Raw genomic sequence first — 26433 nt, forward strand, 5'->3', positions numbered from 1 at the left:
AAATAATTAGAGTTATCCAAAAATAATTTAAAAGTAAACTTAATGGATAAAAATATTATATGGTCTAAAATTACTTGATAAATAAGTTTCAATTTTGTAAATTGTGAAAGTTGAATAGTGTGCGGCTGATGGGTTGTTCTTCTCGTGCGTATGAAATTTTTTTTGGTAGAAAGTGCTTACTTCAAATGGGATCCTACGTGGCGTGAATCCTAATATAATTAAGCTCCAATATGTGTACCGGAGGGGAAACAAAAAAACATTTTTTTTGAATAATAAGACGCTAAAGATAATCTCTAAACAAGAAAGCACAACTTGTACTCTTTTTTTCTTTGATTTTGATATAAAATGACAGGTTTGGGCATGTTAATGGAAAAGTCACATTTTTCCTGGGTATGGGTACAGACTCTTTTGAACAGAAATTTAACATATCTAACACATTTTCTCCCCCAAATTTTTACGAAAACGTGCCTTTAACGTGTAGTCTTCTCCAATTCCAGAAAGAATCTTTCAATCTCACAACTTTATATAAATATACTCTTTCTAAATTCTTAAAAAGTACTTCACCCTCTCCTTTTGACTTTTCCTTTCTTCTTCATCTCCTGTTGTTCTTCTTTTTCTTTCTTCTGTGTGTTGATTTTAGTTTGTATATATATTTTTCTGAAGAATTTTTTGAATGGAATTAACGTGTTCTTCTCCACTTTCTGTGAACTCAACAATCAGCTTCAATCCTCAGCTTCGTCGCTATGGCTCTGTGTACCCTCACAAGAGATGTCAAACCGTGTTTTCGCTTTTCCCATATTGCCCTTCTTCCTCCTCTCATATTACTATTACTACCGCCACTACCGCTGCTTGTAGTACTAGCAGTTCTACTTCGTCCCTTTTTGGAATTTCCCTTTCTCATAGGCCCTGCAGCTCAATTCCTCGTAAAATCAAGCGCTCTTTGTATATTGTCTCTGGAGTGTTCGAGAGATTTACTGAGAGATCAATCAAAGCTGTGATGTTTTCTCAAAAAGAAGCAAAGGCTTTGGGCAAAGATATGGTGTATACACAGCATCTTTTGCTGGGTCTGATCGCAGAGGATCGTAGCCCTGGTGGATTCCTTGGTTCTCGAATAACAATTGATAAAGCCCGCGAAGCTGTTCGGAGCATATGGCATGATGACGTGGAGGATGATAAAGAAAAATTGGCTTCTCAGGACTCCGGTTCTGCTACGTCGGCTACTGATGTGGCGTTTTCTTCAAGTACGAAGCGCGTTTTTGAGGCTGCGGTTGAGTATTCAAGGACCATGGGGCATAATTTTATTGCTCCCGAGCATATGGCCTTTGGTTTGTTTACTGTTGATGATGGTAACGCCACTCGTGTGCTCAAGAGGTATTACAGATAGTCAGTCAAGAATGCTTTTTTTTTTTTCTTAACTTTTTTTGGCAAGTAGTTTTGTTTTCAGTATAGGAACTGCTAGTTTTTTTGGTAGAGCAAGTAGGTAGTTAGAGGCAGATCAACGATTTGAATATGCGTTCCGCAGCCCATTCTTGGTTTGAAATATATTATTTGTACTTATTTGGTGCATATTTTAACATACATACAAGTTTGAACCAAAGTTAATGGGTTTAGATGAACCTTTAACTCAAGCACTACATCTGCCTCTAGTAGTGGATGATGAGGTTATTAAGAACAAAAGTAATAGGCTTTTGGTAAGCTGAAACAATCTTGGGATCATGAATAGATTAGCTATTGTTGCTTATTTTGAGTCCAAAACAGCTTCTACAATTGAGGAGGAATGAGATGTTGTCTCCCACTGTTGCTAGGAAGCAATGAACTTATTGGTAGAATTTATCCTTCACTCATTTATCCTTGCTTGCCATATTTTACATTCCATTTGGTGTTGTTTTCCCTCCCAAGCGTATACAAAATACCAAGAGATATTTTGGTTTGCCAAGGGTCTACCGGAAACAGTCTCTCAGCCTTTCCGGGGTAGGGGTAAGGCTACGTACATCTTATCCTCTGTGGGAATACACTGGATTGTTGTTGTTACCTTAGTATTCTGTTCTTAACTTATGAATGGTATCTGCCTCTCTTTTTTTTTTGGTGTCTTCTTGTGTTGTGTACATGTATGTGTACATATTCTTTTTCAAGTTGTACGCCTGACAACCCTAGCTTAATATTTTGACCTCCTGTTGATAAGCAATTTCTGTTTCTGATGGAACGCTATGCATGAGCACATGTTGTGCTCTAAACCAAGCATACTGATGTACTTGTTAATAAATAAACAAATGCTTACGGATTTCCTTTTTGCTGCATAATTTATCTTACAATGCTACTGGCTTGGGAATAGGATCCTTCTTCACCTTCCTGATTGAGTTTAATATGCCTTCTCTCTTGCAATATGATTATCTTTCTGTCATCTATTACACGCTATTTATATAAGAAATTAAGATTTGCATGGTCGACTGACCTAATTTCAGGTTAGGAGTAAATGTAAATCGTTTGGCAGCTGAGGCAGTTTCCAGGCTTCAAGGAGAGCTTGCTAAAGATGGTAGAGAGCCAATTTCATTCAAAAGGTCGCGTGAGAAATCCTTTCCTGGAAAAATAACTATCGACAGATCCGCTGAGAAAGCAAAAGGTATGGCCAGTTCCTCTCTCTTGTTAGTGTTTGGTTTGGCACGCTGTCTCAAATGCATTTCATTTCCAGCAGAGAAAAATGCGCTGGAGCAATTCTGTGTAGATCTTACTGCCCGTGTGAGTGAGGGCCTTATAGACCCAGTAATTGGCAGAGAGATTGAAGTTCAGCGAATTATCGAGATTCTCTGCCGTCGAACCAAAAACAATCCTATTCTGCTTGGTCAAGCTGGGGTTGGGAAAACAGCGATAGCCGAAGGGCTGGCGATAAACATTGCTGAGGGAAATATTCCTGCATTTTTAATGGTGGGCTTTTCAATGAATTCATTTTTTTTCCAGGGATTCTTTGAACTATTTTGTAATTTAATATGCATCTCCTATACTCTTGTTCCACTAGCTGCTGCACCTACTTAACTAGTGGTTATTTGCTATATACACAGAAAAAGCGGGTAATGTCTTTAGACATTGGCCTACTCATTTCAGGTGCAAAGGAGAGGGGCGAACTAGAGGGGCGTGTGACTACATTAATTAAGGAGGTCAAAAAGTCAGGTGAGCATAGAATGGAAGTAAAATTTGGTCAAATTCTTAGATCATTGGCTTAGCTTGTGACATAATTTGCAGGCAATATCATTCTATTCATAGATGAGGTCCACATCCTTGTTGGTGCTGGTACAGTTGGAAGGGGAAATAAGGGTTCTGGTCTTGACATTGCTAATTTGCTAAAGCCAGCACTTGGGCGGGGCGAACTGCAGGTAATTTCCTATTCTGGTTCCATGCATTACTCCATGTAGTTGCATTCATAATGTTGGCTTTTATGGACTCTGCGCTTAAATTTTGTTCTTGTAACAGTGTATTGCATCTACCACCATGGATGAGTTCAGATTGCATATTGAGAAGGACAAGGCCTTTGCCCGAAGATTCCAGCCTGTCTTGATTAATGAACCAAGTCAGGTGAATAATACTCTATGCATGTGTATGCTCAAGTGGGTGTCTAAGGCCCTAACAGATATTCTTGTTTCCTAAATTATATAGGCGGATGCTGTCCAGATACTGTTGGGATTGCGTGAGAAATATGAGTCACATCATAAGTGTATATACAGTTTGGAAGCCATAAATGCTGCTGTGCAACTGTCAGCAAGATATATACCGGATAGGTATCTTCCTGACAAAGCTATTGATCTTATTGATGAGGCTGGTAGTAAATCTCGTATGCAAGCTCACAAAAGAAGAAAGGAACAGCAGATATCTGTACTCTCACAATCACCAAGTGATTATTGGCAGGAGATTAGAGCTGTTCAAGCCATGCATGAAGTGGTAATAGTACTCAATGTTATACAAACTCTCTAGATTTTGCACGTCTTGAAAAATTTGAACTTCCTTATGTGGTCTAAATACAATTACCTGTGCCCCCTCCATAAACAGATCTTGGCAAGCAAGCTGACAGAAAATGATGATGCATCTCGTTTGAATGATGGCAGTGAACTTCATTTACAGCCAGCATCACCTTCTACATCTGATGAAGATGAGTACGTATCTGCCTCCATGTTCCTACAAGGGCATTATAGTAGAATAAAGATTGTCTGAAGTCATAAATTTAAATCAGAAGTAAATTAACTTAAATCCTTTGATTTTTACTCTAGACCTCCGGTAGTTGGACCTGAGGAAATAGCAGCAGTTGCTTCACTCTGGACAGGCATTCCCCTTAAGCAGCTTACTGTTGATGAAAGAATGCTTCTGGTTGGTCTTGATGAGCAGCTTAAAAAAAGGGTTGTTGGTCAGGATGAGGCTGTTGCAGCCATTTGTCGGGCTGTTAAGAGATCTAGAACTGGTCTTAAGGACCCAAATAGACCAATTTCGGCAATGCTCTTCTGTGGTCCTACTGGAGTTGGAAAATCTGAACTAGCTAAAGCTTTGGCAGCGTCTTATTTTGGTTCTGTAAGTATTAATAAAATGAGCTGTTTTGCATTATTCCTCCAAAGATGCGTCTCCAGATTAAGCAATTGAGTAGAAATTGTGGAACTCTGAAATTGAATCGTGTTGACCAAGAGTTCTGGCAGCATAATTTGCACAAACACAATCTTGCTCTTTTTAGTTTGTCTAAATTTGAGAAGAATTATTATGTAAGATAAGAAATGTGCTTCATCTTTTCATTCTAGATGCCTTAATTGTTTCACCAGACAGTCACCATGTTTTGCCACTGAAGTTATGCAATCCAGCCACTTCAGTGACAATGGATAGGTTTTGGTGATAGTACTGGTGTTCTCAGGACTTTTTTTGGTTCTGGTGTTCTTGGGAATTTTCTATGTTGTTGGTAGTGGTGATTCGGGTAAAGAAAGTATTATACTATGATAGTAAGATGTGGTGACTGTGTTTTAGGTGGTCGGACACACATAATAAAAACAAAAGGAGAGAAGGAAAGGGTACCGGAGGCTGTGCTGTGTGTCCATTCTAGGTTTCTATGGCTATTGCGGCATGGTCAAATGTAGCGTTGGAAATACCACCAATTAATCTTGTTGGAGCACGACTTCTGATTATTGGTGGGCACTAATAAGTACTTCAAGTTTAGACATACTAGGTACTAGGTAGTGCTCTATTACTGGCTTATTTCAAATCTCTTTCCCTGTTGCCAGGATCAGATTATTCCTTCATCCATTTCAATGGGAAATGAAGTCAACCATTGTATATATATCTGATAAGTCTGTTACATTTACTAGATCCTTGCACCTTCCACCCCTTCTCAGCCCGCCCCAAAAGAAAGAACAGAAGGAGTCTCTAATCACCTATGGTGGAGGCACGTAATTTGGCAAAATAAATGAAAAGTACTAAGTGAGCTTTGATAATGGATCATAGTCATATAGTTAGCGCTGCTTTTAATCTTGTCATCACACTGAATTTGGATCTCTTGGTCGTAGACGGTTTGTGACTTCAGTGCAGAGATTGAATCAAATCAAATTCATCTGAGCGACATTCTCTGTTCAACCTTCTAGATGAAAATTGTGGCTAGGATTTTATCAAAAAGAATTTCATCATCAAGAGTTATGCATCTACTTTTCTTAGAAGTTCATCATCAAATTGCTAGAGTTATATTTGCTATCTTCGGTTCTGTTTCAGTTTAACAATCACTTGGTTTTGTGAATTTCTATGTACTCAGTGAAGTATCTTTTTGTGTTGCACAGGAATCTGCCATGCTAAGATTGGATATGAGTGAATACATGGAGCGGCATACTGTGAGCAAGTTAATTGGATCGCCTCCTGGTTATGTAGGCTATGGAGAAGGAGGAACACTTACTGAAGCTATCAGAAGAAAGCCCTTCACTGTAGTGCTGCTAGATGAGATTGAAAAGGCTCATCCTGACATATTCAATATTCTCCTTCAGTTGTTTGAAGATGGTCACCTAACAGACTCTCAGGTTAGATCCGTTTTTACATCTGGCTTATTGTTCTAGAATGTTCCACAATATGGGGTGTAAACCTTGTTTTGGAAGATTGGCGTTGATAATTATGAAACTTGATTCAACAGGGAAGAAGAGTGTCATTTAAGAATGCCCTGATAGTGATGACTTCTAATGTGGGTTCTACAGCCATAGTAAAGGGTAGACAGAATACTATTGGCTTCTTGCTTGCTGATGATGAATCAGCAGCCTCCTATGCTGGTATGAAAGCAATAGTGATGGAAGAGCTCAAGACATATTTCCGCCCTGAGTTGATGAATAGGCTAGACGAAGTAGTAGTATTCCGTCCTCTAGAGAAGCCCCAGGTTCGTATAATATACCTCTTGTTTGATTTGGAAAGTTGCATTGATCTGATAACTGAATGTACATTGGGGTGATCTTTTATTCTGGCACATCTCTTTAGAAAGCAGTCGGCTACTGCGAGTAACTGCTTTGTTTTTTCCCTTTCAGATGCTCCAGATACTAGACCTGATGCTGCAGGAGGTGAGGGCTAGGCTTGTTTCATTGGAAATAAGCTTGGAGGTGTCAGAAGCAGTAATGGAGCTTATATGCCAACAAGGATTTGACAGAAACTACGGTGCACGCCCTCTTAGGAGGGCTGTTACTCAAATGGTTGAAGATCTCCTGAGTGAATCTTTCCTTTCTGGGGATCTCAAGCCTGGTGATGTTGCTATAATTAATTTAGATGAGTCTGGAAATCCTGTTGTCGCTAACAAGTCAACCCAGAGTATCCATTTGTCTGATGCGAACGGAAATCCAGTTGTCACAAACCGGTGAAGCCGGTGGATGTGTGTTGGAAGGTATAACGGTACGATGCAGCTCCCTGTATATGAGTAAATTTTTGTATAGTTTTAGATAGCTGATTCATACATGTAAAGACATGCCACAGAATTCTTTCAACAATGTATAAACTATTATGATCGTCATAATGCATTGATGATCATGTATTTAACCCTACAAATTTTACTCTGCTAAAAAGAGAAAGAAGCTAGCCATAGTTCACCTTCTTTTTTACGAAGATAGAATTAGTTAATCAAGTGAATAATGAGGCTTCAACCAAGACGGCTTTGGTTGTCGGATATTCTTTCTATGGGATACGTGCTTAGTTAATCATCACGTACTTTCATTTAGTTTATCAGAGGGAAAGAAGAGAACAAAGAAAAGACACGACTAACCAAACTTTTTTTTGTTGTTTCTACATTCTCTCTGATCCAACCGACAGTAATACAACTTTGACATGTCTTTCGGCATTAATTCAGCTTTCTCACCTGATGCTTTCAAGCTAAGATATAAACTTCGCAGCTATTCGGTCTTTTAAGATCAAAATGCAAGAAAAGGTCTTAGTACACAGCAGAATACAATGGCTTTGATTACATGGATTAGTTAATCCCTATCTCTTAAAAAAGAAGAGCTCCTCATCCGCAGATCAACCGCACATGACTGAAGGCACGGTACTGGCATCGGAATGTTCCACCTCACACATGGTAATCCCGGGTGTCTACTCCTGAAAAAAGTAAAAAGCAAAAAAAAAAAAAAGGGCAGAGGAAATTAGGCGACTTAAACAGTACACTGCAGTTTTTCTGGAATACATTGTGAAAGTCAAGGGGCATAAACAAATAGACAAGTCTACTAATGCAATTACGTGTTAAGCTAGATGGTTTATTTAACAAGGGGTGATCTCAAAATTTTGGCTCACTGTTCCAAAATTTAGGCATGCAACAGTTAAGTAACCACGTACATTGACCAAAATGATATTCTTGTAAGCTAATGCAAGTACAAAACTACCAACCATTTCCAGATGATAACCCAGAAAACTTAAACAACAGGCAGTATAACATAAAAGAAAAGAAAGACAAAGTCATCAAGTTTTATAATAGAATAATTTGCACCTGCTCCATATCTGTAGGACCGTCAGCCTTCTGCTCAGGTATATTTTCCTCCTCCGTCTTGTTAGCTTTATCGTCGCCATCTGTTACCATCTTGTCTTCTTCGGCGTCTTCTTTTTTAGCAGCAATATCGTAATCACCAATATTTAGATCTGCAGGAAGCTGGCCAGACCTCAATGCCTGCACAATTTTACACGTCACCGTAAGTTTCCCAAAACATATTAGAGAAAGTAAGGGGATATGAGCAAGGTCTTCATAAAGGAAACAATTGACAAATATACTAATTTAGTAAATCAAAACTTTATGTATCACCTGTTCAAGTCTAGCAACCTCCTCAAGAGTTTGGGAATTCACAATGGCAGCCTGCACATGCAAAAAGAAACAAATTAATTGAACTAGCCAAAAGGAAAGGACTGTTCTGTTCACTTTTGGAGTGGTCTCTTTTTCACAAATCCATGAGGAGAGTTATTCGGCATGCTTCAATCCACTGGGTGTGGTTCCATAATCAAGAAAATCCATATTTAGACCAAATTTACCAATAATGAGAAAAGCTTAGTGCATCAAGACCAATAAGTTTAAGCTCCTTCTAGCCTCTCTTTTGCAACGGTCCATTGATGTTGACACAAAAAATTCAGTGGACATGACGTGCTCCTATAATAATAAAAGAGCTAACTAGTTGAGCTCTGACCTAAAAGTCACTGGAAGAGTCTGATGACTTCTCTTACAAGATTCAAACAAACTATCCACAGAAAGTACTGTTCTTCTATGACTCAGTCTATAGTTTTCTTTCTAATGCTCTGCTCTATTATGACCAGATATATTGAAGATTGCTTTGTTAACCACTGTTCTCAAAAAACATTTCATTTTAGGATTGGTTGTGTTGCTGAAACTAGTTGATTTGTGAGCTTTATATGGGCAAAGTGTTGTTCACAGAGCTGTACAAAGGGAGTACTGTTTATTGTGGGCCGGGGGTGTTGGGGGGGGGGGGGGGATGGACTGATTGGCGCTTGCAACTGAAGGCTAGCCAAAAACACAAACTGCAAAACATAACGCAGAGAGTAAGTAGTTAACCTCTTTTACATAAACAGTGTATAGGTTGGCCCTATCCATATTTCATAACACCAAATTCCCTCGACATATAGACATATCCAAACAACCTGTTCCACCTATCCTAATCCTTAAAATGCAATCGAAGAAGAGGAAGAATTGCTAAGGAACAGTAACTGATAAATGGCAAATTATACCTTAATTGCAATAATTTGCTCAGGTGTAGGAGCAACTGGTTTTGGTGCTTCATCTTCCTTTGGTTCCTCGGGTGCCGCTGGAACCTCACCAGGTACAAAGGTCTTCACAGATTCCTTTTTAGCCTGTTCTTCAGCTTCTTCTGATGCAAATAAATTACTTGCTTCCAATCGCTCCTATATCAACAAAATTAAATCTGACAGCTCAATATGCAGCTGTTTAAAGTAATTTTCTGGGTGCTTCCGCTCCCACCTCCAACCCCAACGGAGAAAACATAACATTTGGATTGGTTAATCATATATTCATGCCATAGAGCATAAAGCATTTGTATGTAGTATGTTAGAGCATCGGCAAATAAAGAGATGAGGGAGCCTACATATATTGCTGGAAAAAATAGTTGTATGTTTATATAGACAAGAAAAAGAGTGTGTAGTAACATTACATATGTTAAGGTCAAGTGTCTAATCCCAGAATATCTCAATAAAAGAACGCTTAAATCATTGGCAATCTCATAAAGCAAACAGCTACAAATTAAATCCAAGACAGTAAGAGTTTTTCTAACCAAATATTAAGTTTTCGACGGGTAATAGAATTTGTACTAGCATCTATATGTGGCAACTGGCCATGTCCTCTGCTTTAAGATATAATTAAAAAACTTCTTTAAAATGATAAAATTCAGATACTAAGAAGGCCAAATACAAAGACGACACCCTAAACCTGATACTATTTTTCATTTAGGCACCTTATCTTGGGGTCCGACCAATTCAAGGAGGTTAACATTTATCTTCTCCATTTCCATTTAATATTCAAGCAAACAGATTTAGTGGGTCTGTCATTTCTCTATGTACGCAAACTTGGCACTATCTTATGCAACTATACTGGTTCAGACAGCATGCTGAACACCTCCCACTTAATTAAAGGAGCCTTTTGCAAGGATGAAAAATGAAATTGCATATGGTTTCAAAATCGGGAACCCATTCTCTGTTTCTTTTTTAAGCTGACTATACTTTTTCTAGCATGTTTGAGGAAATTCAGGATGGCACCATATTTCAAGTCCGGATAACAAGTACAGCAAGAAAATGTTACCTAAAACCACAAGCTGAACTATCAACATATTTGAGGAGTTCCTACATTGTTCAAATGAAGAGACGGAAGGAACCAGAAAACTAACCTTTTGCTTGACTTTCCTGAAATCCAGCAAACGCAAGGACTTCAATTTGTGAATGACATAAAGGCGATAATTTGGTCTCTTTGTGATATTGTTATCAAGCAAACTAAGAAACTTCAGGTTTGGTAGAGACGCAAGCGGATCAATTTCAACCAAATTTGTAAGTCTATTGCTGGTGAGAATCAAAGTATGCAACTTAGGCAGAAACTCTGCAACATCACAAAACAACAATAAAAAAATCTCTCATCAAATAAAAAGCCTAATAAAATCAACAAATTTACGACATTTAGAATGGAACATAAGTACTTGAATCGCCTAATATCTCACCTCCAATGTTGGGGTTAATACGTGTAATCCTATTGTTGTTCATTAGTAAGGTTCCAAGCCGAGTCAGATATGGAAAATTCTCGAGTTTAACAATCTCATTATCAGATAAATCAATTGTGTCGAATTGACCCTGTTAAGAAAACAAATTTCTGAAACTATTCCCAATAAATAAAAATCTTAAAGTAAAACAAGAAGCAAAAGAAGCTGACCTCAGTAGCACCCAAGTTCTCAATAACAGGAATCTTGTTTCCTGTGCATAAAATAAGTTATAAAATTAAACATTAAGCTTTTGCCACAGCGCGCGCAAAAAGTTACAAGTTGGAGTTTGAAGCTAAAAAAGAAATACTAGGGTTTAGGTTTAAAGAAGAAACCTCGAAGATCTAACTCGCGTTCGCGAATGGCATTGAAGAAGTGAGGACTTTTCCAAATCAAATCCGCTGTTAGCCTCACCATTTTTCCTTTTTCTTTTGCTTTTGCTTTTGCAGCTCGCCCTGGAGCCGAAGCAAGAAAAACCCCTATATTCTCACTGCTTAAGGTTTTTCTAAGCCTGGAGGAGAATAAGTTTACTATATTGCCCTTGCTCGGATTATATTACACTACGCACTCGGTTGTTGTTCCGCATTACATTCTTCGGCAAAAACATAAATATTGTTGTCAAACGTATTAGTACTATCAAAATACATCACTTTTATAATATCTTTCTCACATTTACAATTTACTCTACACCTTGTTTGGATGGTTGTTACTGTTGAAGTTTGGCAAAATGCCAAAGTCCCACATTGGTTGGGAGTTAAGTTTGGGCGAGATTTTTCCCCTATAAAAGAAGGTCTAATGTTTAGGATTGAAACACACCTCTCATTTGCCTTCTCATCTGTTTAAGGCATTTGTATCTTCTCTCTTTAGTATTATTTCACTTGTATTTTGGAGTGAAATAAAATATTGGTTGTGTCCGAGGAGTAGGCAAAATTAGCCGAACCTCGTAAATTCTGGTGTTCCCTTTATTGTTGCTTTATTGTCTTATTTATTATTTGGTGGCTGTCATAATTTTGGTATAGTAGTTGTGACTTATTCACACTATATACATTTGGCTTCCGCAACAATTGGTATCAGAGCCAAGGTACTGTCTAAGTATGCTCTGTGGTTGCAGCATAGTCTGATCTTCCACATCAGAAAAGATTTATCTTGGTAACTGAGTCAAGGTTCTGTCTGAGTATGCTCTGTGGTTGCAGCTTAGTCTGATCTTCCACACCAGAAAGGAAATAATCTTGATTTGTGTCGTCAGCTATTAAATAATATTTGTGTCAAAGATGGGAGACAATAAACAAGAAGAATCTACATCAAGTGTCAACAATACGTCATCATTGGCATCTTCGCTTATGACAAGAATTGTGTCAAATGCGAAATTTGCGGTCGAAATATTTGACGGGTCCGGACATTTTGGGATGTGGCAAGGCGAGGTTCTAGATGTCCTTTTTCAACAAGGGCTAGATCTGGCCATTGAAGAAAAGAAACCAGATGTTATTGGAGAAGAAGATTGGAGAATTATCAACCGTGTTGCTTGCGGTACCATTCGATCCTACCTTGCTAGAGAGCAGAAATATCCATACACAAAGGAAACTTCTGCAAGTAAATTATGGAAAGCACTGGAGGATAAATTTTTGAAGAAAAACAGTCAAAATAAATTGTACATGAAGAAGAGACTGTTTCACTTCACCTATGTTCCTGGTACCACGATGAATGAACATATCACCAGTTTCAATAAGTTGGTCACAGATTTGCAAAATATGGATACAACTTATGATGATGGTGACTTGGCCTTAATGTTGTTGGCGTCACTTCCTGATGAGTACGAGCACCTTGAAACTACTCTACTCCATGGAAATGACGAAATTTCTCTCAGAGAAGTTTGTTCAGCTTTGTACAGCTATGAACAAAGAAAGCGAGAAAAACAGAAGGGCGGAGAAGGAGAAGCACTGTTTGTGAGGGGTCGTCCTCAAAATCAAACGAGGACAAAGAAGGGAAGATCCAAGTCAAGATCCAGACCCAGCAAAGATGAATGTGCCTTTTGTCGAGAAAAAGGGCACTGGAAGAAAGACTGTCCGAAGTTGAAGAATAAGGCCAAACATAACAATGGAAAGGCTATTATGGATTCAAATGTAGCTGATTGTGATGATTCAGACTTCTCATTAGTTACAACAGAGTCATCAACATCATCAGACATATGGTTGATGGACTCGGCTTGTAGCTATCATATGTGTCCCAACAGGGACTGGTTCGTGGAATTTCAAGAAGGAGAATATGGAGTCATCCACACAGCGGATAACAGCCCTCTTACCTCATATGGCATTGGTTCAATACGATTAAGGAACCATGATGGAATGATCAGAACATTGATAGATGTTCGATATGTACCGGATTTGAAGAAGAATCTCATCTCTGTGGGAGCCCTAGAATCAAAAGGGTTCAAAATCATTGCAGAAAATGGAGTGATGAGAGTATGCTCCGGTGCACTAGTGGTAATGAAGGCTAATCGGAAGAATAATAATATGTACCGCTATCGTGGCAGTACAATTATTGGGACAGCGACAGTAACATCCAGTGACGACAAAGAGGCAGAAGCAACCAAGCTATGGCACATGCGCTTGGGACATGCTGGAGGAAAATCCTTGAAAACTCTATCAGATCAAGGATTGTTAAAAGGAGTAAAGGCTTGCAACTTGGAGTTTTGTGAGCATTGTGTTAAAGGGAAACAGACAAGGGTTAAATTTGGTACAGCGATCCATAATACTAAAGGCATTTTGGATTATGTACACTCTGATGTTTGGGGTCCTTCCAAAACACCTTCATTGGGTGGGAAGCACTATTTTGTAACCTTTGTTGATGATTTTTCCCGAAGAGTATGGGTGTATACAATGAAGAGCAAAGATGAAGTGTTGGGAATTTTTCTCAAATGGAAGACGATGGTGGAGAATCAGACAGGCAGGAGAATCAAGTGTATTCGCACAGACAATGGAGGTGAATACAAAAATGATCATTTCAATAAGGTCTGTGAAAATGATGGCATCATCCGACACTTCACTGTTAGACATACACCACAACAGAATGGAGTGGCAGAACGTATGAACCGGACCTTGCTGGAGAAGGTACGGTGTATGTTGTCCAATGCTGGCTTGGGCAAAGAATTTTGGGCTGAGGCAATTACATATGCATGCCACCTCATTAATCGTCTACCATCTGCTGCTATTGATGGCAAAACACCATTTGAAAAATGGTACGGAAAACCTGCTGTAGATTATAACTCTTTGCACGTGTTTGGCTCAACTGCATATTATCATGTGACGGAGTCAAAATTGGATCCAAGGGCAAAGAAGGCTATTTTTATGGGAATTACTTCTGGAGTCAAAGGATATCGCTTATGGTGTCCTATGACAAAGAAAGTAATATTCAGCAGAGATGTTACCTTTGATGAATTTGCTATGGTAAATAAGGTAACAGAAGATACCAAACAAAATGAAGGTGCTTCTAAGCAGGTGGAGTTTGAGGGAAAATTTATTTTTCCTACACAAGAAGCAGAGGAGGAAACAAATGAAGATTACCCTCTGGAAGGAGAGCCAGTAGAGGAGATTCCAACTCAGGAATCTCAACAACAACTTGAATCAATAGCAACCAGCAGGCCAAAAAGAACAATAACGAAACCTGTTCGTCTCATAGAGACGGTTGCTTGTGCAACCTCAATTGTAGCTGATGATGTTCCTACTACTTATAAAGACGCTGTTCAAAGTTCAGAAGAAGATAAGTGGAGGATTGCCATGAATGATGAGATACAGTCCCTTCATCAGAATCATACATGGAGATTGGCCAATCTCCCGAAGGGAAAGAAAGCAATTGGGTGCAAATGGGTATTTGCAAAGAAGGAAGGATTTCCTAACCAAGTAGATGTTCGCTACAAAGCAAGATTGGTGGCCAAAGGATATGCTCAAAAGGAGGGAATTGATTACAATGAAGTGTTTTCTCCAGTTGTAAAACATTCCTCCATTAGAATTATGTTGGCTTTGGTAGCACAATTGGATTTGGAACTAGTTCAGATGGATGTAAAAACTGCGTTTTTACATGGAAACTTGGAGGAGGAAATCTACATGACTCAGCCAGAAGGATTCAAAGTTGCTGGAAAAGAAAATATGGTGTGCAAACTTGAAAAATCGTTGTACGGATTGAAACAATCTTCTAGACAATGGTACAAGCGATTTGACGAGTTTATGTTGCGGCAAGGGTACAAGAGAAGCAAATACGATCATTGTGTGTATTTGCACAAGCTTAAAGATGGTTCCTTTGTATATCTTCTCCTATATGTTGATGATATGTTGATAGCTTCCAAGAATTCGGAAGAAATTGATAAGTTGAAGATTCAACTGAAGAAGGAGTTCGAGATGAAGGATTTGGGTGAGGCAAAGAAAATTCTTGGCATGGAGATAATTAGAGATAGACGTTCAAAGAAACTCTGTTTATCTCAAAAGGAATATTTGAAGAGAGTACTTCAACGTTTTGGCATAGATGACAAGACTAAGCCAGTTAGTACTCCACTTGCTTCCCATTTTAAGCTAAGTACTACTATGTCGCCAATGGATGAAGCTGAACGAGAGTATATGTCAAAGGTACCATACGCAAATGCTGTTGGTAGCTTGATGTATGCAATGGTTTGCACAAGGCCTGACATTTCACAAGCTGTTGGAGTTATTAGCAGATATATGCACAATCCAGGGAAGGAGCATTGGCAAGCTGTGAAGTGGATTCTACGGTATATTCATAATACTGTAGATGTCGGGTTAGTTTTTGAGCAGGAAGACAATCAGTTTGTAGTTGGATATTGTGACTCAGATTTTGCGGGTGATATGGACAAACGAAGATCAACTACTGGTTATGTGTTTACTTTTGCAAAGGCACCAGTTAGTTGGAAGTCTACTTTGCAGTCAACAGTTGCTTTGTCTACAACAGAGGCAGAGTACATGGCTATTACAGATGCTGTGAAAGAGGCAATTTGGCTTCAAGGATTGCTAAAGGAGCTTGGTGTTGAACAAAAAGGTATCACAATTTTTTGTGATAGTCAAAGTGCTATTCAATTAGCGAAGAACCAAGTTTATCATGCAAGGACGAAGCACATTGATGTTCGGTATCATTTCGTACGAGAAATCATAGAAGAAGGTGGAGTCACGGTGAAGAAAATTCATACTACAGAGAATCCTGCTGATATGCTGACAAAGGTGGTGACTGCGGTCAAGTTTCAACATTGTTTGGATTTGATCAACATTGTTGAACACTGAAGATTGAAGATGAAGACACAACCAAAATTTGTTATTGAGAGAGAATTGAAAATGTGGAATTTTGCCAAGGTGGAGATTTGTTGAAGTTTGGCAAAATGCCAAAGTCCCACATTGGTTGGGAGTTAAGTTTGGGGGGATTTTTCCCCTATAAAAGAAGGCCTAATGTTTAGGATTGAAACACACCTCTCATTTGCCTTCTCATCTGTTTAAGGCATTTGTATCTTCTCTCTTTAGTATTATTTCACTTGTATTTTGGAGTGAAATAAAATATTGGTTGTGTCCGAGGAGTAGGCAAAATTAGCCGAACCTCGTAAATTCTGGTGTTCCCTTTATTGTTGTTTTATTGTCTTATTTATTATTTGGTGGCTGTCATAATTTTGGTATAGTAGTTGTGACTTATTCACACTATATACATTTGGCTTCCGCAACAGTTACGTATCGTTTCATAATGTAATGTATTATATTGTATTGTATCATTTGATGAATACAATATTTGAATAAGTTATATTGTTTGTCGTTGTTTTATGATATCACGCATCAACAATATGAAAAATAAACTTGTAATATTATAATAAAAAAAATCTGATACGGGGTAAAACTATTATATAAAGAGGTAAGGTAAATAATAAAATAAAATTATTTAATAATAATGAAGGGTGAGATTAGAGAAAAGGACAAGGTAACGACGCGACCATACCAAATCGGTCGTTACATAAAGTTGCACATTTCGTCGTAACGACGAATTTAACAATACGATATAATAAAATTTAAATAACAATCAAAACAAGTATCGTATTTAAAGTAACAATACGATACAATACAATAGGTAACAACCATCCAAATAAGTTGCAAGTTACTTTTTTGCCTAACAGAATACCAAAATATGACCAACAAATAAGTTTTCTAATTAATCTATTTTACCACAACAGCGCAAGTAACATCTTTCAAGAAAATAAATACCAAAGACACCATCATCTCTTTTATCTTCTTTTTTCTGTTTATTTTACGGGTCAGTTGATGGGACAAATGAATTTAAGCTTTGATCTCTTGGATTAAGCAAAATGAGATAAAGAAACAAGGAGGAAGGGAGCAAACATAAAATGTATCTGGTGAATTTAAGGAGAACGAGATAAACAAGTAAATAATAGAGAGGAGGGTATAATCATGTCTCAAATTAATAATGTAATTTTAAGTCTTTCCAGACAAATGAATTTTGCTAGGTAGAGTTTGAGACATTATTTAAGCCTTGAATATTGGCGAGAGTTTCTCAACAGCTAATGGAACGCAAACATTTCTGAGACTATGTACGTCTTAAGTAGGGGTGACAAAATAGTTAAAAGAAAACAGTTCACCACCCATATTATCCACTAAAAAACGGGTTAGATAATAAACTTTAAAAACGAGTCAAATATGGATAAGAAGTAAGAACCATATTATCCATTTAAAAAATGGGTAACCAATAAGTCTAACTTTTACATTTATAAAGCTTCAAATTGGGGGTTACTCAAGCTAGGGATACTAAAAATTCTCACAAAAGTGATCATATGCAAGAAGTCATGGATAATATGGGTAATCATATTATCCACCGATTAACCTTTTTTTATCCGTATTAAATATGGGTCGGGTCGGATAATTTATCCGTTTTTCATTACCCGTTTTGGGATAATCCTATTTACAAAGAAAACTCTGCCAAAAATTTTAAAAATTTAGAGAGTTAGAAATTTTTTGAGTTATCAAATTGGTCATTCAACAGTCTAATGTTAGATTTTGATAACAAGACTGAAGATTGAAGTTTGAAAAATCTTTTCAATTGCTAGGTTAAAGGTATGGTCAGTTAGTATATAAATTATTGGGTTTGGAATAATAATAATAATAATAATAATAATAATAATAATAATAATAATAATAATAATAATAATAATAATAATAATAATAATAATAATAATAATGTGCCTAGCACCCTTCATGGGTGGAGTAGTCCTAAACCCCAAACATCTTCTACTCCCATATAAGAAAGTGCTCAAGCTCTACGAATTAAAAAAAAAACATATTTTCTTTAATTTGTTTCAAGGTAAATAAGCTTTATTCGAAAATCCTCAAAGTAGATCAAAAGATATATGCAGGTACACTAAATTCATATATGAGTCATATTGATGCATCTTTCCTTTTGACATCATGCATCACGATTGATCACATTAACAACTATAATCCACTATATTCATAACTAGTGCGATATAAACTAATACAATTCCGTCATATAAATACTAAATAATAATTTGTGAATGTTGCGAAAATAAATAAGTAAAATTACATTATATCAAAGCCTCCCAAGTCCTTGAGATCTAATATACCCAATAAACACATTTCTTGACATTGGCTCAACAGCTGACATAGAGGGAGGGACTATATAGATTTGGCTTTTCATAGCCATCAGTAGCAATCTCTTTCACATTGAACTCCTCTTGTAATTCTTGAACTATATCTCTTTTCTGTGTGCAATAATAGCAGACATCATACCAGTAATGATTCCCATATACAATACAGCCATTCCATTTGGTAGCCCTGCTTGAATCAAGTCAAAGTAGAAACATAAATAAAGCATTAGTAAGTTACTATGCATAGAAAAGAGATTCCTTAAGTAGAAACTTATGTCTCATAGAGAGATTTTCTGCTAAAATTTATTGGATTATAGATGATCTTAAAAACAAGTTGGATTAGGAAGAAAAAAAAAAAGATAACTCAAAAAATTTCTTTATTATTGAATGACCAAGTTGATGTGATATTGTTTTGTGATGTAATAGTATTCGAAGATGTTACGGCAGATTTTTGCTTAAAAAATAATAGACTGGAGAGTTGTTTGATATGGTTTGTCTGTTGTTGATTCTGGTTTGTTGTATGTTGTTAAAGAGATTAAATATTATTGTAACAGACGGGAAAGTTGAAAATTACTCTTGTGTATAGCATAATGTTGTTTTGAACAGGTTAAATTTTTTGGGATAGTCCTATTTACAAAAGAAACTCTGCCGAAAATTTTAAAAATTTAGAGAGTTAGAAATTTTTGGAGTTATCAAATTGGTCATTCAACACTCTAATGTAGGACAAGACTGGAGAAGAGCAGTTAATTAGCAACACTTTGTTATTCAATTTTCTTAAAACTTTCTTTGTTTAATTATTTGTGATTGAATTTTGTAGGTGCATCGATTGCGGATGAAAGCAGTGATGAAGACCTTGCTTGACTTTTGTTGATCGTTGTTAGACATTCTATCATCAAGGATATTTTGGTTTAGAACTTTTTGTATGCAAATTAAAACTCATCTATTTTGACTTTTGAATTGTTGATCAAACAATGCATTCATATTTTGTTTTTGTATATGGATAATGCGAGTTAGATATTTTAATCTTATTTCGTGGTTTCTACAAGTTATGATGTATAAAATTTCATTGCATAGGAAAATATTCCTCATTTTGCTTCCATAAATATTAGAAATTACAATAGTGAATTGTTGCAACAGACAATATAACCGTTCCAGTAGACCTAGCAAAAGAACAATAGTATCCCTCTAATAATCGTTGCAATAGGATATAGATAATTGTTCCAATATATAACAAAATCGTTACAATATATCATGAAAACCGTCACAAGACTTAAAAATTCGTTAGCACAATTATAACACAACGGTTTATAACCGTTCCAACACAACAGAAAATCGTTCCCATAGAGTGGTCATTGGTTGCAGTTATAACCGTTACAATAGCCATATACGGAGACGGTTTGAAAACCGTTACATATAACCGTTCTAGTTGACCTATTGTAACTAGGGGTGTTCATAAAAATCCGAAAACCCGAACCAAACCAAACCAACCAAAAAAACCGATACTTTTTTGTTTGGTTTGGTTTTGGTTTTGAAATTTAAAAACCGATCAAATTTGGTTTGGTTTTGGTTTTAATTAAAAAAAACCGAACCAAACCGAATATAAGAGTAGCTATTTTTAAATTTATTATTATTACACCTATATATATGTATACTTTTATACAAAGTTTTAAAAATTTTATACTAAATATTAATCGTTTGCATTTTTAGTACAATTCTTTACCTTTACATTCTAGTTTAATTGGTAGTTTTCTTTTGTTAAGTGTAAAAATCTATTTCATGTTAAAAATAATATTTTTGTAATCGAGTCCTTAAATTATTCATCACTATTTGATTCAATTATCATCAATATATCTTGGTAACTAATAAATTTCTCAAAGGGCAATTGATTTGATAGTGTTACGTTGAAAATGTGGTCGCCAAAATGTGTTTGGTAGTGTATGTCTTATATTTGAGAAAAAATCGACAAATAACCGAAAAAACCGATCGAGAAACCGACTTAATTGATTTGGTTTGGTTCTAATATTTAAAAAACCGACTTACTTGGTTTGGTTTCTTTTTAGGGAAAAACCGATCCAAACCGAACCATGAGCCTCCCTAATTGTAACGCTGAATCTTGGAACACGTCCCAAACTGTCCCATTATCCCTACAGGGACGGTTTCAGTATCTATAGGTACGGTTTTGAAAGGGTTGCCGCAGGTTTAATTTCTAGTAGTGTAAGGTAGAAAGTAATGACTGCCCAAGGTAAAACTATCTCGGCCAGTACAAGTAGGACAAAGGATGAGCATAGCTGCAGGAGGCCAATCCGTCATACACCGCTGCATTCCCAGGCCATCGATATAGCTGACCATGACTCCCTATTTGCCCGGGTGTACTATCAACTCTTTCCTGCTGTAGCCATGGATTTGGAACATGTGAGTGCTTCGGTTCTTTGTTGCTGAACTTTCTAGACGACTCAGTTTCATCAATTTTTCTCTTTTGTGCCATCTTCGCACCTCTGGCAATTTTTTTGTTGTTAAGGTTCTCACCTACGGTAATTTCTTTCTCCAAGCTCATTATTTTCTCATTGATTTGCCACCCGGGAAGAAGTTCTGAAGGATCAATATCATGAAGTCCCAAACATTTGATGACAGATCTCAGATCAAACAAGTGCCTCCTTTTTGCTTGATCCTGTACAAAATAACAAAATGTACGGTTAACCTGAGCAGATCAGGAGATAAATCAGGGAGGGAGGGCTATCAGTGCTGGAAAGAAATTCAAGAATTACCACAACAGCAAGTGAACCTTGTGATTGTTCCACCATTTTCTTCAATGACTCTTCAGACTCAAGTAAAAATGATGTCAAAAATCTCTTAGGGTTAACTCTGTCCTCAATTCCAAAGGTATAGGCAATATGAGCAGCATCAACTTCCATCTTTTGCTTTGCCATCTCCTCTATTATATCTGCCGTAGATTTACATAAGTGTTAAGTAGGTGATAGATTAGCAACTACGACAAGGTCAAATGTATTATTTGAGATAAAGAAAAGGTATCAAACACTACAAAATGAATCATATAAAGATATAATCACACAATAAGGCTTCATCTCTGAAATCAGGAACAACGAAAACAAACAAATAAGGTGGAATGTAACCTCCAAGCAGATATGAGGTTGAAAAGAGGTCCATCACTTTTACAGTTTACATAAATTGGAAAGTGTAAAAATGCAAATCTCAACACCAACCACTGATTTATATTGCGATTAAAGAACTCCAAAATTACAACTGACAAGAGTAACAACACGATTTCTAACAGATCGCAACTAAGAAGAGAATCTGGAAATAATAGAGAAATAAGTAACCAGAAGGGGATGAGGAACATAGATGAAAGGAGATGAGAAAACAGAGCCAAACCATTGGCAACTTCAACCTCCAAAATGCTCTGAGCCCTTTTGCTACGTTTATAACTAATTTCTCACCCACACTTTTGCTCAACTTCACATGCTCAGCCTATGTCCCACATAAAGTTATTTTGCATTTCATCCGTGGCATCCGTCATGGAATCATAGTCAGCTTGGTACACTTGCTCGTTCGCAAGAATACTCCCATCCTCAATAAGAACCTTGTCCTCAAGGTTCAAGGTAGGAAATCCAGACAACAATGAGTTAAATTACAACTTTTGGTTCTCTAGTAGTTACGCTAGTGTGCATAATGATGCAAATATCAGTCTTCTGTTTATGAAAAAGTTCATGAGCCAAACTTCCTGTTCTAACAGATCTTCTCAAGATAAGCTAGATAATACTTCCTCAGCTTCACTTTTTTTTTTTTTTTTTTTTGAGATGATAACAGTACTCCTCAGCTTCACTTATTTGTGTGCTGGAAATGTTTCCAAAACTTGTCAGATCATGCAGCATGCCAGCTTTTAGATCATTGTTTATTCCTGTTTCACAGCCAGCAACAGCAGTTATTTCACCGTCACCATCAGTTTCAGCTCCATTATGGAAAAGCAGTAAAAATTGGACCAGGGAAGTAGTACTCAAATAAGCACAAAGCCTAAACCCTCTTTGTAACCAGTAATCCAATACATCCTCCGAAATAGAAGGTCACCAAATTCAGTCATGATTTGATGGAATGATGATGTGGTCATCAGTGTAAAGGAGTAAGTTCGTCATCTTAGAACCCCAAGAGCTTCTCCTGCTTGTTGGTGAATCCTCAATAATTATCTCCTGGCCACCCTCGCTAAACTGTATAAGAAAAAGAGAACTCCCATATGAATTTTTATTTTTTGCAAGCAATGGGCCCTTCATCCTTTTCAACATAGTGAACCAGCTAGGAAATGCTCTGTACTTTAGAGGTGTAGCAAGTTTCAAGCCACCGGGGTAGGAATGCATTAACTCCCCTAATTTGGCAAGCTTTCTCTTCTCTTTCATATTTAGAGCAGTAGCAATTAGCTCAATTGGTTTAGTGGCTTCTAATACTTATCAAAAATTGAAGTCCCCTAGCCCATTACCACCATAATTCATATTACTGTTCTCGTTGGATCAAACATGGAATAAAGTCAGCAATCCTTAACACGCAAACCGATTTTAATTTACAGATCAACAATTAAAGCAAAAAATACATATATACCGAATTTCTTACTTGTTTGTCCTAATTTGAGTCTCTTCTTTCTGCGTTCGACCAAGATATTCTGTTATACTTTTGCCACTAAATAATGTATGGGAACCTCATCTCAGTACATCGAAGAAATACTAGTTACATAAAACAATCAACTTTATCAACTATGCCTCAATCTCAACCTAGTAGGGTACTTGGGTTCAATTATATGAAAATACTTGCGTCAATTGCGCTCTATTCAGGTTCATTTCATTCCAATACTAAATAATTTGACTACCACCGACAAATTAGGATTCCAATACTATGAATTCTCAAAATTATACATTTATCCCTACACTTGCTGTAAGTGCAACAACAAAAACTAAGCCTTAATCTCAATCAATTGGTATCACCCATATGGATCCTCTCATTTTGATATGTTCTAAGCCAAATATGCACTGATTTTGTAAGTTTTTAGGTCCTTTAAGACAACTTCCCTCCATGGGGTTTATGATTAGTAAGTCCAATTTTATCACGTTCAGCCATCATATTATTACACCTACCATCCGGGCACATGGAGGTCTACTCACCAATTTTGACCTTTCATTTTCTCCTCTATGCGTTACTTGCACCATCTGTTGGATGTGATTATTTCTAACTTAATCAAATCTTATAGAGTTATATATTCATTTTAACATCCACATTTTTACGTTCTTCATTTTTGTGGATATGTTGGTAATTAAAGGCCCATTCGTTCTCATATAAAATTGTTGGTCTTAAAACCCTTCTACAGAACTTGTCTTCCACTTTGTTAGACATCCTTTTCTCACATGACACTTCCGTAACACTCTTTCATTTTCATTTTTCCTATCTTAATTTTAGGTTTTACATCCATCTACTGACATAAAAGGAAGAAATATACAAAGTAAGAAAATTATGTTGTGGAATAAAGAACTTTGAAAATGAGATCATTAGGTATTTATTTGTTGCTTCTAGGTAATCATGTCCAATCAGACTAGTTAGATGGTCACCAAACAAGCACGTCCCAGAGTAGCTAATGATGAAATGCAAATGTAGCTTAGTGACAAATTGAATTCATGAAAGAAGGACCTGGAATCTTTGCCATGAGGACATTTGATCTCCTGAGGCTACCAGAAAATAAAATTTCTGCGAATTCTCCCCTGCCCGATGAAAATTACCCAAATCAAATCCCTGATATCCTCATTTTTAAATCTTCCTGGAATTCCGAAACACCCAACAAGCATCAACAAACCCCGGGCATCAATTTCCTTAGCCTTAAGTATGCCTGCTTCGGCAATCAACCTCTTTCTCCATGCTAAAGCTGCCTGCTCCGCCTCTTGCTTCACCCCTATCTCAATCTCGTCGCTGATTCCCATCAACAAGAAGCACTGCAAAACCAATACAGAAGCCTTCCTTGCCTGGACCATTTGCGAGCCCTTAACAAATGACTTGCCCTTTTGAGTATAAAACTTGCCAACACATTCCAATACAAGCCTTGCTGGATTACTGGAGAGTCTCAATGCCTTGGGGACTTGCTCAAGCAGTCCTTTTATATCAAAGAGATGCATTACCATGTACCTCCGCAGACCGCGACCATCCATCATTTCGCAGAGGCTTTCCAGCTCTGAGCGAGGAGTAGATATCAGCTCTGAACGAGGAGGAAATCTCACGTCGTCCTCTTCTTTATCTTCTTCTTTCACTTCTTTTTCGCAGAGGCTCTCCAGCTCTGAACGAGAAGGAAATCTCACGTCTTCCTCTTCTTTCACTTCTTTTTCGCAGAGGCTCCCCAGCTCTGAACGATGAGTGGATATCAGCTCTGAACAAGGAGGCCATCTCACGTCTTCCTCTTCTTTGTCTTCTTCTATCACTTCTTTATCGCAGAGGCTCTCCAGCTCTAAACGAGGAGGGCATCTCACGTCTTCCTCTTCTTTGTCTTCTTCTATCACTTCTTTATCGCACTCTGAACGAGGAGGGGATCTCACATCTTCCTCTTCCTCTTCTTCTTTGTCTTCTCTTTTGCAGACGGTTTCCAGCTCTGAAGGATGAGTGGATATCAGCTCTGAACGAGGAGAGGATCTCACTTCTTCCTCTTCTTTTTCTTCTTCTTCTTCTTCAGATGGGTCGGATTCCCAAGATGATTCAGGGACTGGGACTGGGGTTGATATTGTGTCTGCGGCTAGGGAAGCCGCTGCTTGAGGTGATGACGTGGCTAAAGGAGTGGTATTAGTTGTATGTGGGGGTAGCATAGAGTCGATTGAGGTCCGGATGGAATCAACGTGTTGTTGTAGCTCAGTGAGGCAGCGATGGACCGCCAAAAGGGCACCGGAGATTTGGCGGAGATTGGCAATTGAGTCATTCTGCAGCGAATCGTTTACTGTTTGTGCTTGGACTTGGGTGGCCAATGGTGGCTGCTGCGACTGAGGCGTGGCAGTTGCGGCGATATCTACGATATCTACCGGTTTACTCATCGTCGGTTTAGAAGTAGAGAACCCGATTATTGAGAATGGACAAAGTGTAAGAATCCCCTAATGCGTCGCCATTTCCGATTGCTGATTGCACAATTCATAAACGGACGCTTCTTCCTGCAATCCTCGCCTTCGCCATTTTTGTGAGGTTATTCGCACCAGTAGCATGTTTAGTGGTGCTGTTTAAAATGTAACCATTTATTTGCAATGTATTTAAAATATAGTCACAAATAAAATAAAATAAAATAAAAGTTACCGAGACACGCTTCTAATTCTTGCTGTGTCCTCAAATTGAACCCTAACTATGTGAATTTTTATTTTTCACGTTGGAGAGAACTCAACAAATAATCCCTAGGTGAGCTTCTTTAAGGATGGAGAACGAGGTGCCAAAGCATTCATGCAGCTGCATTAATTAGTTGTACATTGCCCCTAATGTGTGGTGGTAATAATTGGCTCCATCTAACATCACACCAAATATCGTTACATAAAGTGGTACGAATTTAACAATACGATACAATAAAATTTAACAAACAATCAAAATATTATATTTAAAGTAACAATACAATATCATACAATAGGTAACAATCATCTTGTTTGGTAAGCGCTGCAACAGTGACAAGCTACTGCATGTTACTCAAAATTATATTCTTGTTGTCAACTAATGCAAATACCAACCAGTTCCAGATGATAGAGGCAGCAACATAAGAGAAAAGAAAGTTATCTTGTCCTACTCCATATCTGTAGGACCGTCAGTTCTCTGTTCAGTTACAGTTTCCTCCTGCATCTCATTAGCTTTATCATCGCCATTTGTTACCATCTTGTCTTCGTTGGCGTCCTTTAGCAGCAACATCGTAATCACCAATATTTAAATCTGCAGGAAGCTGGCCTGACTTCAAAGAAATGCCTACGTAATTTTACATATCGTTAGTAAGCTTCTCAAAACATGTCAGGAAAGAAAGGGAAGATGACCAAGGTCTTCATAAGGGAAAAA

At 37.5% G+C, this 26433-nt stretch overlaps 3 protein-coding genes across 5 annotated transcripts; 1 reads left to right on the forward strand and 2 right to left on the reverse strand.

Annotated features, from left to right (window-relative positions):
• The first annotated feature begins 372 nt into the window (after nucleotides 1–372).
• On the forward strand, nucleotides 373–7029 carry LOC104239326 (chaperone protein ClpD, chloroplastic). 2 transcript variants are annotated; one of them, XM_009793933.2, is made up of 12 exons: nucleotides 373–1371; nucleotides 2463–2620; nucleotides 2690–2922; nucleotides 3057–3165; nucleotides 3238–3368; nucleotides 3466–3567; nucleotides 3649–3930; nucleotides 4039–4142; nucleotides 4257–4551; nucleotides 5793–6026; nucleotides 6137–6373; nucleotides 6519–7029. In XM_009793933.2, exons 1-12 carry the CDS (start codon nucleotides 674–676, stop codon nucleotides 6843–6845), a joined length of 2910 nt encoding a protein of 969 aa, XP_009792235.1. In that variant the 5' UTR covers nucleotides 373–673; the 3' UTR covers nucleotides 6846–7029. The 2 variants fall into 2 exon arrangements, with proteins under 2 accessions (XP_009792235.1, XP_009792236.1); XM_009793934.2 differs by having other exon boundaries at nucleotides 2693–2922.
• A 210-nt stretch (nucleotides 7030–7239) lies between these two features.
• LOC104239324 (U2 small nuclear ribonucleoprotein A') lies at nucleotides 7240–11245 on the reverse strand. Its single transcript, XM_009793932.2, has 8 exons — nucleotides 11063–11245; nucleotides 10901–10941; nucleotides 10692–10821; nucleotides 10368–10573; nucleotides 9199–9372; nucleotides 8267–8317; nucleotides 7958–8134; nucleotides 7240–7572 (listed from the first exon to the last, which is right to left on the reverse strand). The coding sequence occupies exons 1-8, from the start codon at nucleotides 11142–11144 to the stop codon at nucleotides 7567–7569; spliced, it is 867 nt and encodes a 288-aa protein (XP_009792234.1). The 5' UTR covers nucleotides 11145–11245; the 3' UTR covers nucleotides 7240–7566.
• A 9106-nt stretch (nucleotides 11246–20351) lies between these two features.
• LOC104214776 (uncharacterized) lies at nucleotides 20352–25630 on the reverse strand. 2 transcript variants are annotated; one of them, XR_011406341.1, is made up of 3 exons: nucleotides 24067–25629; nucleotides 21150–21325; nucleotides 20352–21052 (listed from the first exon to the last, which is right to left on the reverse strand). XR_011406341.1 is itself a non-coding variant. In XM_070171438.1 (2 exons), the coding sequence occupies exon 1, from the start codon at nucleotides 25443–25445 to the stop codon at nucleotides 24105–24107; it is 1341 nt and encodes a 446-aa protein (XP_070027539.1). In that variant the 5' UTR covers nucleotides 25446–25630; the 3' UTR covers nucleotides 22090–22604; nucleotides 24067–24104. The 2 variants fall into 2 exon arrangements, 1 of the variants encoding a protein (XP_070027539.1); XM_070171438.1 differs by lacking the exons at nucleotides 20352–21052; nucleotides 21150–21325 and adding an exon at nucleotides 22090–22604 and having other exon boundaries at nucleotides 24067–25630.
• Nucleotides 25631–26433: the final 803 nt, after the last annotated feature.

The sequence above is a fragment of the Nicotiana sylvestris genome, chromosome 3, assembly GCF_000393655.2.
Source record: "Nicotiana sylvestris chromosome 3, ASM39365v2, whole genome shotgun sequence".
Lineage (NCBI taxonomy): Eukaryota > Viridiplantae > Streptophyta > Magnoliopsida > Solanales > Solanaceae > Nicotiana > Nicotiana sylvestris.